The sequence below is a fragment of the Hemicordylus capensis genome, chromosome 5 (assembly GCF_027244095.1).
Source record: "Hemicordylus capensis ecotype Gifberg chromosome 5, rHemCap1.1.pri, whole genome shotgun sequence".
In the NCBI taxonomy this organism is placed as follows: domain Eukaryota; kingdom Metazoa; phylum Chordata; class Lepidosauria; order Squamata; family Cordylidae; genus Hemicordylus; species Hemicordylus capensis.
The window spans coordinates 196,774,284-196,788,141 of record NC_069661.1 but is presented as its reverse complement, the minus strand read 5'-3'; the positions used below and the strand labels follow the sequence as shown (position 1 = coordinate 196,788,141).

General features: G+C 41.4%; 1 protein-coding gene across 21 annotated transcripts in view; it reads left to right on the top strand.

Moving 5' to 3' along the window:
- PPFIA2 (PTPRF interacting protein alpha 2) overlaps positions 1–13,858 on the top strand; it is a 461,781-nt gene that overhangs the window by 332,499 nt on the left and 115,424 nt on the right. For 18 of the 21 annotated variants that reach the window (XR_008307767.1, XM_053251924.1, XM_053251921.1 and 15 more), the window contains 5 exons: positions 985–1,071; positions 1,529–1,612; positions 2,774–2,905; positions 5,847–5,909; positions 9,130–9,221. Coding sequence is in view for 20 of the 21 variants with exons in the window: in XM_053251924.1 (XP_053107899.1) it covers positions 985–1,071; positions 1,529–1,612; positions 2,774–2,905; positions 5,847–5,909; positions 9,130–9,221 (458 nt within the window). In the remaining variant the exon portion in view is untranslated. The remainder of the gene's footprint in view (positions 1–984; positions 1,072–1,528; positions 1,613–2,773; positions 2,906–5,846; positions 5,910–9,129; positions 9,222–13,858) is intronic. The other 3 variants (XM_053251926.1, XM_053251925.1, XM_053251935.1) reach the window with 1 other exon arrangement.

Genomic DNA, 13,858 nt, shown 5'->3' with positions numbered 1-13,858 from the left:
TGGTAGTCTGTCAGATGCCTGATATACCACCTGTTTTTGTTGCCATCCTGGGACTGCAAAAACAGGAATTGTCAAATTCCTGACAGACCCCAAGACCTGGCTGGTGGGCTGTATTTGGCTTTGGTTGGTAACACTGTGCCTTAAAATGTTTTCTAATTAACGTTAGCTGATTTGTTTAATTGGGATGAATAGGGTTAGCTGACTCAAAAGCTAGATCCTAATATTATTTATTTGGTTAAATAAGGGCTGATTCACAGTAAATTTTTAACATTTTCAAAATGTGAGTTAATAGACTCATAATGGCTATGGAATCCATGGTGATTGATCATGAATACAGATTGTGGCTTGCCACATGCCACCACAAGTGACATAGCCAGCTTGAGTGGAACAATTAGACACCTGCTTTGCATTCACCACAAACTCAGTAACTCTCATCATGGTAAGCTGGACAGGTTGTGTTAATTGGCCCTTAGTTATTTGCATTTGTTAAAGGAACCTATTGTACCATTAGTCTATAATTGACTAGCCCTTTTGATTTAGTATATTCTGTAACATTATATACATTGTTTTTCATTATGATGAAATAGTAGAATGATTTTTTTAAAAATCTGTCATTGGCCTCTCAAAGTCACGTTTTAGTGATGATCACCAAAATTCTAATTAGAGTTTATATTTGGCAGAAGTGCTTTGATATCCCTCTACAGAGGAGTAATTTCTCATCAGCCAGCCATCACTAACCTGAAATTTCCATACTTAGGTTGTTAGCTTTTTTAGCATTCCATTGTTTTTGGTTCATCCACATCAACTGCCTCATGTCACTCTATTGTAAGTGTGGTTTAATCTACATGAAATTCTGTCAGTTAAAGTATTAAATTTGCAATCACATTTTTTCTTTTAAGCATTCTGTGCTGTGTTCTGTTCAGTGTTGGTGTCTTTAGTTCTGATTTTTCAATTTTGTCCCTCTCCTTTTCCTTGACTTGTTAGTCTGATCCAACCTCTTCTACCTCATCTGATGATTATCAATATGTTATGGAAGCTAAACTACAAGAAATGATCTCCATACGTAGGAAGGTAGTCCTACTGGACTTTACTTTCTATTGCTAAATAGAATCCATCTGATTTTGTTTTCATATTTTAATAATTCTTTTATTTGTTTATTTATTTGTGTTTTTATGTTATTGATAATCAAACATTGTGCAGTTCAGTGCTTAAAGAGCTTACAATTTTATGATGGCAGGTTTGTGTTCAAACCATGCACAGTCTGCATGTTATATTTGGCTGATTTCATTGCTCATAAATAACTCCAATGTTTTGCTGGATGCTTGGATGCAACAGGCCTTTGTAGCTGACACATTTCAAGCAATGCTGTTCAGCTGCCTGTTTGAATAAAATTTATTTTTTTAAAAACTAAGTTTGCAGTTAGTAGTAGCTTGCTTTATGTTTTCTTTAAAACTAATTGAAGCTAAAACTAATTAAAACTACCCCAACGCTCTTAAGTCTTAGACCAATGGATATTATTTTTTAATAGGCGGAAGAAAGACATGGCAACATTGAAGAGCGCATGAGACACTTGGAAACTCAACTGGAAGAGAAAAATCAAGAGCTTCAAAGAGTATGTGTACTGCATATAAGTTATAATATTATTGAGCAAAGGCAAACTCTTCATTCTTCACACAAATATTCACAAAATGGGTTTGGTTGTACATGCAGCAATCCCCACATGATGACCTTTAGGACACTGTGGAAGTGCAACCTAGCTGAGGTCATGTGGAACTCTAATTGTATTAAACACACCTCTGCAGGTTCCCCTTTTTTGAGCTGTCACAATTGTACAAATCAGTCATATGCATTGCCTCTACAGAAGTGATCACCTGGGTTTTGCTAGTTGTAGCAATTAAAACTTACCATCATAGTAAAACCATTATTGGCTAGTTGAAATTAACAGCCTCCTCTACATACCAGGAGGGCGAGATTGTGGTGAGAACATGCCTTCCCTGACATCACTCAAAGATGTGCCAACGCAATCTTAACATGCCTTCTGATTGTGTGTGAGGGATGTGCTACAAAATCCTGTATAAACAGAGTTTGCTAGGCCTATAGAGGGGCAATTTCACGTGATTAGAGGACATGCCAAGATTGCATTAGCATGTTCTTGAGCAATGTCAGGGTGGGCATGTTCTCGCCACAGCCCCACCCTCCTCACATGTAGAGGAGGCTGTCTGTCTGAAAAGGCTCAATGTAAGTTTTTAATTATATTAATGGGAAAAGTCACTGTCTTAGTTAAGTAATTTTAGTCAGCTAATAACAAAGATACATTATATTTTAGTGGGAAATGAATGTTTATGTGTCTGAAACAAAATTGTAAACATAAATCATGCAATGTGAATGTTCACAAAAATCATTCACAGGGTTGTTGTTTTTAAAAGTGAAACATAGGTTCATGTGATGGGATTTAATGGACCAAGTCCTTGATTTGCAGCAATGACTTTTGTATTTGAAAACTGAGACGTGCTTGAGACCCAATGTTTGCCTGTTCATTTATACTGAAATCCAAATGTAATTGTTAATCTGGAAAATTTGTCAGCTACCGAATTTGTGCAATATTTTGTTTCAGCACTTGAGACAATGAATTTTGTCATCCAGCAGTTGTTGTTTTTAAACTACAATGTGTTGTGATTTCATTTACAATAAAGCAACATTCATCTTTCACTAACAGTGACATTTTAGGTAACTTTTTAACTGCTTGTTTTGTTTCTTTGATACTTTACTGCAGGCCAGGCAAAGAGAAAAAATGAATGAAGAGCATAACAAAAGATTATCAGATACTGTGGACAGGCTTTTGACAGAATCTAATGAGCGGCTGCAGTTACACTTAAAAGAGAGAATGGCAGCATTGGAAGAGAAGGTAAAGTAAATTGAGCAAAACAGCAAGTTATTGCTAAATATCCACTTATTTGCATACATTGTTACTTTTATCTTAGTTGAAATATGTTTTTAGTCCTGTGAAAAAAGACAGTTAAATATTTAGGGTATAATAGCTCATCATATCCTCCCCTTCTCGAATGCAATTCTTACTGACCTCTTTTCTGTTGTCAGCTTCCTTCCCACAAACAGAAAGGCTGTGTGCACCCTAGTTCTGACTGTAAGGCACAGAACTGAATCATGCCCTTAACCTTTAAAATATCAATCATACCTTGATGTTAACAAAATGTATGTATGTATTTATTTATTTGATTTATATACCACCCTTCCTATAATGGCTCAGGTTGGTTTACATTAAAATAAAAAAAACAATAAAACAAAAAAAATCATTTGAACCAGATTAAAATTAAAATTAAAACTAGATATCATTAAAAGTCAAGTGAAAAAGATGGATCTTTAAGGCTCTCTTGAAGGCCTCCAAGGAAGATAATCCTCTCATGTCCATGGGGAGCGCGTTCCACAATTTAGGGCAACAACTGAGAAGGCCCAATCCCAAGTCAGCACCTGAAGATAGACCCCTCCTGATAATATTAATAAGCGATGGGGATCTTGTAGAGAAAGGTGCTCTCTCAGGTATGGCTCTCTCTAAGCCATTCAGGGCTTTAAATGTAATAACCAGCACTTTGTACTTTGCCTGGAAACATATCAGCAGCCAGTGCAATTGTTTAAGTAAAGGCATAATGTGGTCTTTCTGGGATACCCCAGAGACCAATCTGGCTACCACATTTTGAACTAAATGAAGTTTCTGAACTATGTACAAAAGCAGCCCTACATAAAGCACATTGCAGTAGTACAACCTGGAGGTTACCAGCATATACACCAAAGGTGATTTACCATCAGAAATGGGTATAGCTGACGTATCAGCTGAAGCTAATAAAAAGCGCTTCTGGCCACGACCTCAACCTGAGAGACCAGAGAGAATTTTTAATCCAGAAGCACTCCCAAGCTATGAACGTGTTCTTTCTCGGGGAGTGTAACCTAGTTCAGAACAAGAAGTTCTATCCTGTCTTGCAAATTATGACCTCCAACAATGATCACCTCCATCTTGCTTGGATTCAGCTTTGGTTTATTATCCCTCATCCAGCCCATTACTGCCTGTAGGCAAGCATTTAAGGGGCTAACGTCATTTCCTGATATTGAGGACAAGGAGAAACAGATTTCGGTGTTATCAGCATATTGATAACACTCAACACCAAATCCCTGATGACTTCACCCAGCAGTTTCATGTAGATGTTAAAAAGCACTGGTGACAGAATGGAGTCCCGAGGAACTCCATATAGTAGCTCCCATTAAGAAGAGCAACTGTCATCAAGCACCTCCATCTGGAATCTACCCAAGACAGAGGAGCGGAACCACTGTAAATTAGTGCTGCCTATCCCCAGATCCCTCAGGCAATCCAGAAGGATATCATGGTCAATGGTATCGAAAGCCACTGAAAGATTCAAAAAAACCAGCAGAGTCACACTCCCTCTGTCAGTCCCCTGGTGAAGGTCATCTTTCAGGCCAACCAAGGCCATCTCAACCCCACAGCCCACCCTAAATCTGGTTTGAAATGGGTCGATATAATCAGTTTCCTTCAAGACCGCTTGAAGCTGGCCAGCCACCACCCTCTCAATCATCTTACCCAACCATAGGAAGTTGGAGACTGGTATTTTATTCAGTAATCTACTTAAGATTTCTACTCAAATGTGTATGAGGGAAGCAGCTATAAAACATTTGGCGGCAAGATTTTGAACCAGCAAAGTGTGTGAGCCTGCAAAGCTTGTGAATATTCCTGCAACCTTATTTCCTTGCATTACTGGACCTACATTCCTGAACTGCTTTCTACTATCGCTGCTACTAATTGTTTCTCCAGGTTCTTGACCTGAACAACCCCTGAAGATACTTTTTCATTCTCAATCCTGGACTTGGTTGTTCACTGGATGCCCACTGCAGCAGATCCCGTCCCCGTCGTCAAATGTTTTATAGCTGCTTCCTTCATACACCCAAGGAAATCTTAAGTAGATTTAACTAAAGGTTTGTTCAGCAACAACTCCATTTTCTTCACCTCCTTTCCCTTCTCTTTTCCTCCTGACTCCTCCCCCACACTCTCTACAGGAATCCCCTTGGGACAAATGTCCGAACAAACAAACTGCAAAAATTTACTGAATAGAATACTACACAAAACTGTCATATGTCACATCTAATCTTTAACATTAATTGTAGTAGCTTTTAACACATTCAAATAAGGAATGCTTTTTAATATAATGCTATTGCCAGCATGATTTGTTGGAGACAGTGAGGTTATTCCCATGATCATCAGAAATTGGGCTAGGGAAGGCTAGCCCGATTTCTCCCAGTTGTGGGGAGCAACGGGAGCTGTGTGGCTCCTGGCAGCAAGCCCACTTAAACCCCCTGTCTTAAATGAGGTTGGCAGAGTGTACGCTCTGCTAGCCCTGTTCATTGGATAGTATGTCGTCGCAGTGTGGCTCTGCGCCACAGCAGCTCATGAACAGCCTCATGACTGGGGGGCTACAACAAGCCTCCCAGCATCAGGGGGCTCCACAGAATGCCTCGCACACTCGCATGGGGCATTCTGGGCCACTGCTGCCCCAACCAGCTCCATGACGGAGCTGGTAATTGTCTGGGCGGCTGATCCGCCTGGCCGATCCACCCAAGGAGGGCTCCCTGCTTGTGTGTGGGAAGAGCGGGTCAAGCCTGCTCTCCCATAGTAAGTATTTATTATTGTCATCACTTGAAGAGGAATGAAAAACACAACTGATGTTTTTTGCCTAATTTGTTTAAGCAATGATTTGCTTGATTGTATTGTATAATAATAGTTTTTTACTGTATTTTATTTCAACATTAAATCTTCTCTCTCCTAGAATGTTTTAATACAGGAATCAGAAAGCTTTAGGAAAAACTTGGAAGAATCCTTACATGATAAGGTATTCTAAATATTTTTCCCCCTCTTAACTGCAATCTTACTTATTTGAAAGTGTAACTGATGTTTAAAATAATCAGAAAGAGCCTTTTCTTAGCAATTCATGGAACCAAAGCTATTTAAACATGATAGTCTGATGTCAGACAGCTCTGTTTACTAAGTACAAATCTCAGAAAGCACTTTCCTGAAGTTTAATGAAGTTTAGTCCTTCAGCTAGTACATAAGAACAGCCCTGCTGGATCAGGCCCAAGTCCCATCTATTCTAGCATCTTGTTTCACACAGTGGCCCACCAGATGCCATTGGAAGCCCATAGGCAGGAACTGAGGGCATGCCCTCTCTCCTGCTGTTACTTCCCTGTAACTGGTACTCAGAGGCATCCTGCCTTTGAGGCTGGAGGTGGCCTATAGCCCTCCGACTAGTAGCCATTGATAGACCTCTCCTCCATGAAGTTATCCAAACCCCTCTTAAAGCCATCCAGGTTGTTGGCTGTCACCACATCTTGTGGCAGAGAATTCCACAAGTTGATTATGCATTGTGTGTAAAAGTAAATCCGTTTGCTGGTCCTAAATTTCCTGGCAATCAATTTCATGAGATGACCCCTGGCTCTAGTGTTAAGTGAGAGGGAGAAGAATTTCTCTCTATCCACTTTCTCCACACCATGCATGATTTTATAGACCTCTATCATGTCTCCCCGTAGTCATATTTTTCTAAACTAAAAAGCCCCGGGTGTTGTAGCCTTGCCTCATAAGGAAGGTGTTCTAGGCCCCTGATCATCTTGGTTGCCCTCTTCTGCACCTTTTCCAGTTCTACAATGTCCTTTTTTAGATGTGGTGACCAGAATTGTACGCAGCACTCCAGATGTGGCTGCACCATAGTTTTGTATAAGGGCATTATAATATTAGCAGTTTTATTTTCATTCCCCTTTCTAATGATTCCTAGCATGGAATTGGCCTTTTTCATTGCTGCCACACTTTGAGTCAACACTTTCAATGAGCTGTCCACCACGACCACAACAAACTGTGTAGTGTGCACAGGGCTGTTCAGAGGACATGGGCCCCAGAGCAAAAATGAGTTGCCCTCACAAAATGGTGCTGGCTTGACCATGTGGTTGATCATGGAGTCTTTATGACCCTGCTATTTGTGCCCTTCCTTTTCTCTATTTATGCACATACTTCATCCACTGCTCTTGACAACAGTTAAGTGTGCTATCTAGATTTCAATTCTGGATTATCTTTGGGAATGTTTTTCCATAGACTGTTCAGTTCTGGTTGGTAGATGGTCAGCAACTGTTGAGAACAGGAATCCTGGGCTTTTCGGCCCACATATACCAGACCATGACAATCATGCTAAAAATAACTTAAATTGCCCTTTTCAGCGCAATACAATTTAACCCATTTGCAACTGGTTTAGTGAACCAGTCAAATTCATTGTATACCTTTCTTTTAAGAATGTCATTTTCTCTATTCTTTAAAACTTTTATTGCCTTAAAGCCAGTACAAAACAAACTACAACTACAGTATATGTAAATAAAATTAAGTAATTTTGTTGTGTATCACATTAAATTAAAGTAGGAGGAGTGGAACAGGAAAGAATATGGCTGAACTTGAGACCACAGGCAAAATAACAGTATGTGATATTGAGCCACTAGAAAAGGGGAAGAAATTGGATAAGAAATATATATATTTTTAATGCAACTGCCATCTTCTCCTTAAAAAGAGACATTTTCAGAACAAATAAATGAGATTAGACATCCAGCCATGACTCATGCATTTCTTGTTGCTTTGTTTATTTTAATAATTTATGAGCCACGTTCTGTTCTAAAGAATGATACCCGAAGCAGTGTGTTTCCTTCCAATTATACTTGTCCTCCACATTTTGTGTATTCTTATTGTCAGACAGAACTATCTTATCTTACATACACTTACAGAATCTGGCAAAAATGTCATCTTTAGAATTCATAGGATGTAAATATCTGTGGCCCATATGTATTTTGTACTGTTAAAAATATATTTCTAATATTTTCCTCCATTTTCCCCACAAAGAGTAGCTAAAAGCACAAAACAAATCCAGAGCAAGTGACAGCAGCCTATATGGTGAGGTGAAATTGGACTTGGAAAGAACAAAAGCAAAGAGCCCCATAACACCTTAAGGGCTAACACTTTGTTTATAAGTGTTTATGCACTAAACCCCACTTCTTCAGAAGCATTATTTTCAATTGGTGTGTGTATTTGTGTGTGTAGATACAGATATAGATATAGATACACACACATAAATAGAAGCGGGGGGAGGAAGACTCTAGAGAAGTTCTAGAGAAGAGACTCCTTCCATTGCAGGAAAGGAACTTTGGATCCAACCCTATGGATTTGATATATAAACCGCATGCATATTTGTCTTGCCTGAATACGACATGCTTTTATTGAAATGTGAACTGTATTTTCTTTGTTGACAGGGAAATATCTAGATCCTCTTTTTTTAGTTAAAATAAGTAGTAGTAGCAGTTCCTTGATTATGCAATTACCTTCTTTTTATTGAGGGCCACTATCTTTATCCCATCATAAAATGGAGGTTAAAATTTTCTGTACAGGGCCAATTTTTTGATGTTGCAAAGTACACCTTAGTTTTCAGTTAATTGTTTCTAATCCCCATTGGAACAAATGGAATAAATTATTTGCAACTAATTTCAGCCCCATTGCATTCCGTGCAACTTAATGACAACTAATTTTAATTAGACTGAGACTTTTGTTGAAAAGCACCCTTGTAGTAAGAACTCTTGTTTAATGTTTAAAACAGTGAAGATGGAATGTAAAATTAATGATGAAACCAGTACTCCAGGAAAATTAGAAAAATATTTGTAGTTTTGGTTTGTTCAGTTCTGGAATGACCAAGATCACCAATGATGTTGGCCTCATTTCAAAATTAATATATTTACCCACAATTCTCTCATTATTATTTTTAACATTGTAAAATAGCAATAGGAATGTTTTAAAATGATTGGTATGATAACTTGCACATGTATACCATAATAACTAGTGACTATAACTAAGTAATTAATCTAAACCATATAGCTTTCATTTGAATAATGTTTACTGCGCAGCCCCTTGAGGGCCTTCTGTAATATATCCATGCCTTCTGCTGTCAAGAGATTGGGCATCATTTCATGATATTAAATTAGATAAATGCTGATCTAAGGTCAAATATCTCATCTGTTTGTTTTTTATTTCAGGAAAGATTGGCAGACGAAATAGACAAACTGAGAGTTGAACTTGACCAGATGAAAATAAGAGCAGGTGCTTTAATTGATCCCACATTATCAAGGTAGCATCCCAAAATACAAAATTTTAACTAGAATCATATTGAAAATACTGTTCAAAGTTTAATATTAACAGTGTGTTATTGATAGGTTTTGAAAATGCAATCATTTAAATCATAATTGTTGTGGGCATGATCCAAGACAATGGGTGCAATGTGTTTTCTTTCATAACTGAGAACAGGAAACCTTTGATTTAGGGCAGTTCTATAGGGATGTGCGCGGACTAGTTTGGTGCTCCTTTTATGGAGCACTGAACCAGTTCAAAAGTCTGGCACTTGAGCTGGTTCAGAGGTAGGGGGTTCACACACACGTGTTGGCCACTTCCGGTACGACACTGACCAGGGATGCAAGGAGGTATGCTGCAGCCCCGCACCAGCGGTTTTGGGGAGTGCCGGCGGGGGAAAGCAGCAGGGCAAGAAAGGGCACCCTCTCTACCCCTTCAGCGGGGGGGAACCGCCTCCCTGGAGTGCACGAACCAGTTCCCTACAGTTCTAGTCTGTTTTTTTATCATGCAACAGAAGCACAGTTGTTACTTGATTATTACACAAAAGGCTGGCAGTGGGAAAATGAAATTAGAACAAGTAGATCTGGATCATGATCCATTGGCCATCCATAAGAATGAGTTCTGCACCTGCACCATAAGAATGGGTTCTGTGCCGTACTTGGGTGGGATGCTATAGCCCTTCGTGGTGCCCATTTTCTTCCTCACATGCCTCGCGTGACTGTTATTTAAGGCTTCTAGGGCACCTGAACTAACCTGCCTACTTTGCTTTCACTGTCCCTACAACTAGACTAAATTTGGTCCAAATCAGTTAGGCAGTTCACAAGTTAGCCCACTTGTTCCTCAAACATTCACGTGTCCACCATCTGGAAATGAGGTGGATGATATCATCACAAACTATGTCTTTAAGGTGACCCTATGTGTCCCTACAACTGTACCAAATTTGGTCCAAATTGGTTCTCCCTTGCACCTCAAACGTTCATACATCTGCCATCTTGAATGGGGTGGAGGACATCGTCACAAACTATGATGTCCAAATCAGTTAGGCACTCCACCAACTTGCCCCTCAAATAGTTAACACATCCACCATCTTGAATCAGGGTGGATGACATCATTACAAACTACACCCCCGAGCCATCCTTATGAACTAACTGAAGTTTCTGAACTACATACGAAGGCAGCCCCATGTAGAGTGCATTGCAATAGTCAAGCTTGGAGGTTACCAGCTGATGCACCACTGTTTTGAGATCGTTCTCTTCAAGGAATGGATGGAACTCTAGAATCAGCCGAAGCTGATGGAAAGCGCTCCTGGCCATAGCCTCCACCTGAGATACTAGGGTGAGGCCTGATCCAAGAGCACTCCCAAGCTGTGTACCTCTTCCTTCTGGGGGAGTGTAACCTTATCCAGAACAGGAAGATCTAGCTCATCCCTCAAATTCCAATCCCCCCCAATGAGCACCTCCATCTTGCTTGGATTCAGCTTCAATTTGTTATCCCTCATCCAGCCCATTACTGCCTGTAGGTGGGCATTTAGAGAATGAATGCCATTGGAGGAGGAGGAGGAGGAGGAGATTTGGCTGTCATCAACATACTGATAATACCCTGCACCAAATCTCCTGATGACCTCACGCAGAGGTTTCATGAAGATGTTAAAAAGCATTAGTGACAGAATTGAGCGCTGAGGGACTCCATATAATAGCTCCCATTTCAAAGAGCAACCATCTTCAAGCTCCACCATCTGGAATCTGCCTGAGAGATAGAAGCAGAACCACTGCAAAGCAGTGCCTCCTATCCCCAACTCCCCCAGGAGATCCAGAAAGATACCATGGTTGATGGTATCAAACGCCACTGAGAAATCCAAAAGAACCAACAGAGTCACACTCCCACTGTCAATTTCCTGGTAAAGGTCATCCATCAGGCTGACCAAGGCCATCTCAACCCCATAGCCCACTCTAAAGCCAGTTTGAAATGGGTCTAGATAATGAGTTTTCTCCAAAACTGCCTGGAGCAGGTTAGCCAATCTCAATCAACTTATCCAACCAATCACCTTATCCAATCTCAATCACCTTATCCAACCAAGGGAGAGAGTTATCCAACCTATAACTATCCATCACTGAGGGATCTAGGGAAGGCTTCTTGAGAAGTGGTCTGATCATTGCCTCCCTCAAACAAGGAGGCATCCTACCCTCCCTCAGCAATGAGTTAATGATATTAACTAGGTCACCTCCAACAATCTCCCTGGTAGACAGAAGCAGCCAAGTCCCGCAAGGATCCAGAGAACAAGTGGTAGGCTGCACCACCTCAAGCAGCTTGTCCATGTCCTGTTTTCTTTAATTAGTATCACACATGTCTCCAATTGTGCAATCAGTCATTCAGCCTTTTTAAATGGAGAAAAGTAGTCACTCTGCTGTTTGGTATCATCGTGTGTCCCACAATGAACATGGACCAGAGAAAGCAAAGGAGAGAGTTGTCTGAGGAGATCAGAAAGAAAATTATAGACAAATATGTTAAAGGCAAAGGCTATAAGACCATCTCCAAGCAGTTGATGTTCCTGTGAAAACAGTTGCAAATATTATTAAGAAGTTCAAGGTCCATGGAACTGTAGCCAACCTCCCTGGACGCGGTCGCAAGAGGAAAATCGACCCTAGAATGGGCAGAAGGATAGTGAGAATGGTAGACAAAAAGCCAAGGACAACTTCCAAAGAGATACAAGCTGAACTCCAAGGTCAAGGTTCATCAGTGTTTGATTGCACTATCCGTCCCTTTTGGAGTGACAGTGGGCTCAATGGAAGAAGACCCAGGAGGACTCCACTGTTGAAAGAAAAACATTAAAAAGCCAGACTGAAATTTGCTAAAATGCATATTGACAAAGCACAATGCTTCTGGGAGAATGTCCTTTGGAAAGATGAGACAAAACTGGAGCTTTTTGGCAAGTCACATCAGCTCTATGTCCACAGACGAGAAAATGAAGCTTTCAAAGAAAAGAACACCATACCTACTGTGAAACATGGAGAAGGCTCAGTTATTTTGGGGGGCTGCTTTGCTGTGTCTGGCATGGGGTGCCTTGAGTCTGCAGCAAACAATGAAATCTCAAGACTATCAAGACATTCTGGAGCAAAACGTACTGCCCAGTGTCAGAAAGCTCTGTCTCAGTCGCAGGTCATGGATCCTCCAACAGGATAATAATAATAACAAGCCAACCCCGCACAGAGCATCTGTGCGCTCTTTGGGGCCGGCTACCTCTCTCCCCCCCAGTCTCCGGCGGGGCCGAGTGCCGCCTCCGCCGCCCCCAGCGGGCCGAGTGCCGCCCCCGCCGCCTGTCGGGCCCGCCGATAGCCGCCTCCGCCGCCTGTCGGGCCCACTGCTTGCCAGACTTTGCGGCCGGCCTCTTTGGGGGCCGGCCACCTCTCCCCCCTCCCCCAACTTCTGCCCCAGTATCGGGGCCCGCCACCACTGCCGCCTCCTCGCCCCTCTGCCAGTCCTCCTCCTCCTCCTTGCCTCGCCCCTCGCCTCCTCACATCACCCATTGCTGCCAGGCCGGGCCCACTAGCGGCCCTGGCCCACGCCGCCGTCCAATTGTCCTCTCTCCTGGGTGCGCCAGCCAATCAGATGCCTCCACAGCCCAGCCAATCAGCTGGGCTGCTGGACGCATTTTGGAAGGCACACCTAGGAGAAATAAATATCAACAACAACCCAAAACACACAGCTAAAAGCACCCAAGAATGGCTAAGAACAAAACATTGGACTATTCTGAAGGGGGGCTTCTATGAGCTCTGATTTGAATCCTATCGAACATCTATGGAAAGAACTGAAACATACAGTCTGAAGAAGGCACCCTTCAAACCTGACACAACTGGAGCATTTTGCTCAGGAAGAGTGGGCCAAACTACCTGTTGACAGGTGCAGAAGTCTCATTGAGAGCTACAGGAATCGCTTGTTTGCAGTGATTGCCTCTAAGGGTTGTGCAACAAAATATTAGGTTAAGGGTCCCATCATTTTTGTCCATGCCATTTTCATTTGTGTTATTATTTGAAATATTCTGTTCCATCAAAACTCTAAGGCAAAGTCTGATTTTTGTTAAATGCGGAATAAACAATGATGGGTGCCAATTACATTTATCAGTTTCAAATTATTTCAGAGACAATTGTGGGTTCTTTTTTCAAGGAGGGGTACCAACACATTTGTCCACGTGTGTAGGTAGCAGTTCTTGCCTATTGTGGGTGGGGGGCACCAATCTGCTTACAGTGTACTTGACCCTGAAAATCCTGTTGGCACCTTGGTTTGCTAGAACTCTCTGTTTCTGTATTGATGATGGAATAAATTGCCCTTGAGAACTGCAATTGTTGCTTACATGGAAAAAATATAAAGCACATTGCTTTATATTGTAAATGTACACTCTGTTGGATTATCCAATAGAAAATTTGCAATGTTCCTGTGAGAGAGGTTATCTAACTGTGTATGATGCCAAAAGCCACCTAATTAGTTTCATGGCTGAATTTTATCCAGTCTCTTCAGTTCATTCCCAACACTCCATCCTCTACCACACTATGAGGCTGTTCACACACACAGCCAAGACCAGGGAAAAGCAGCCAAGCCCGCTCATGGCTGTACATGTGTACTTGCGGGAGCTAAAGAGCTGCC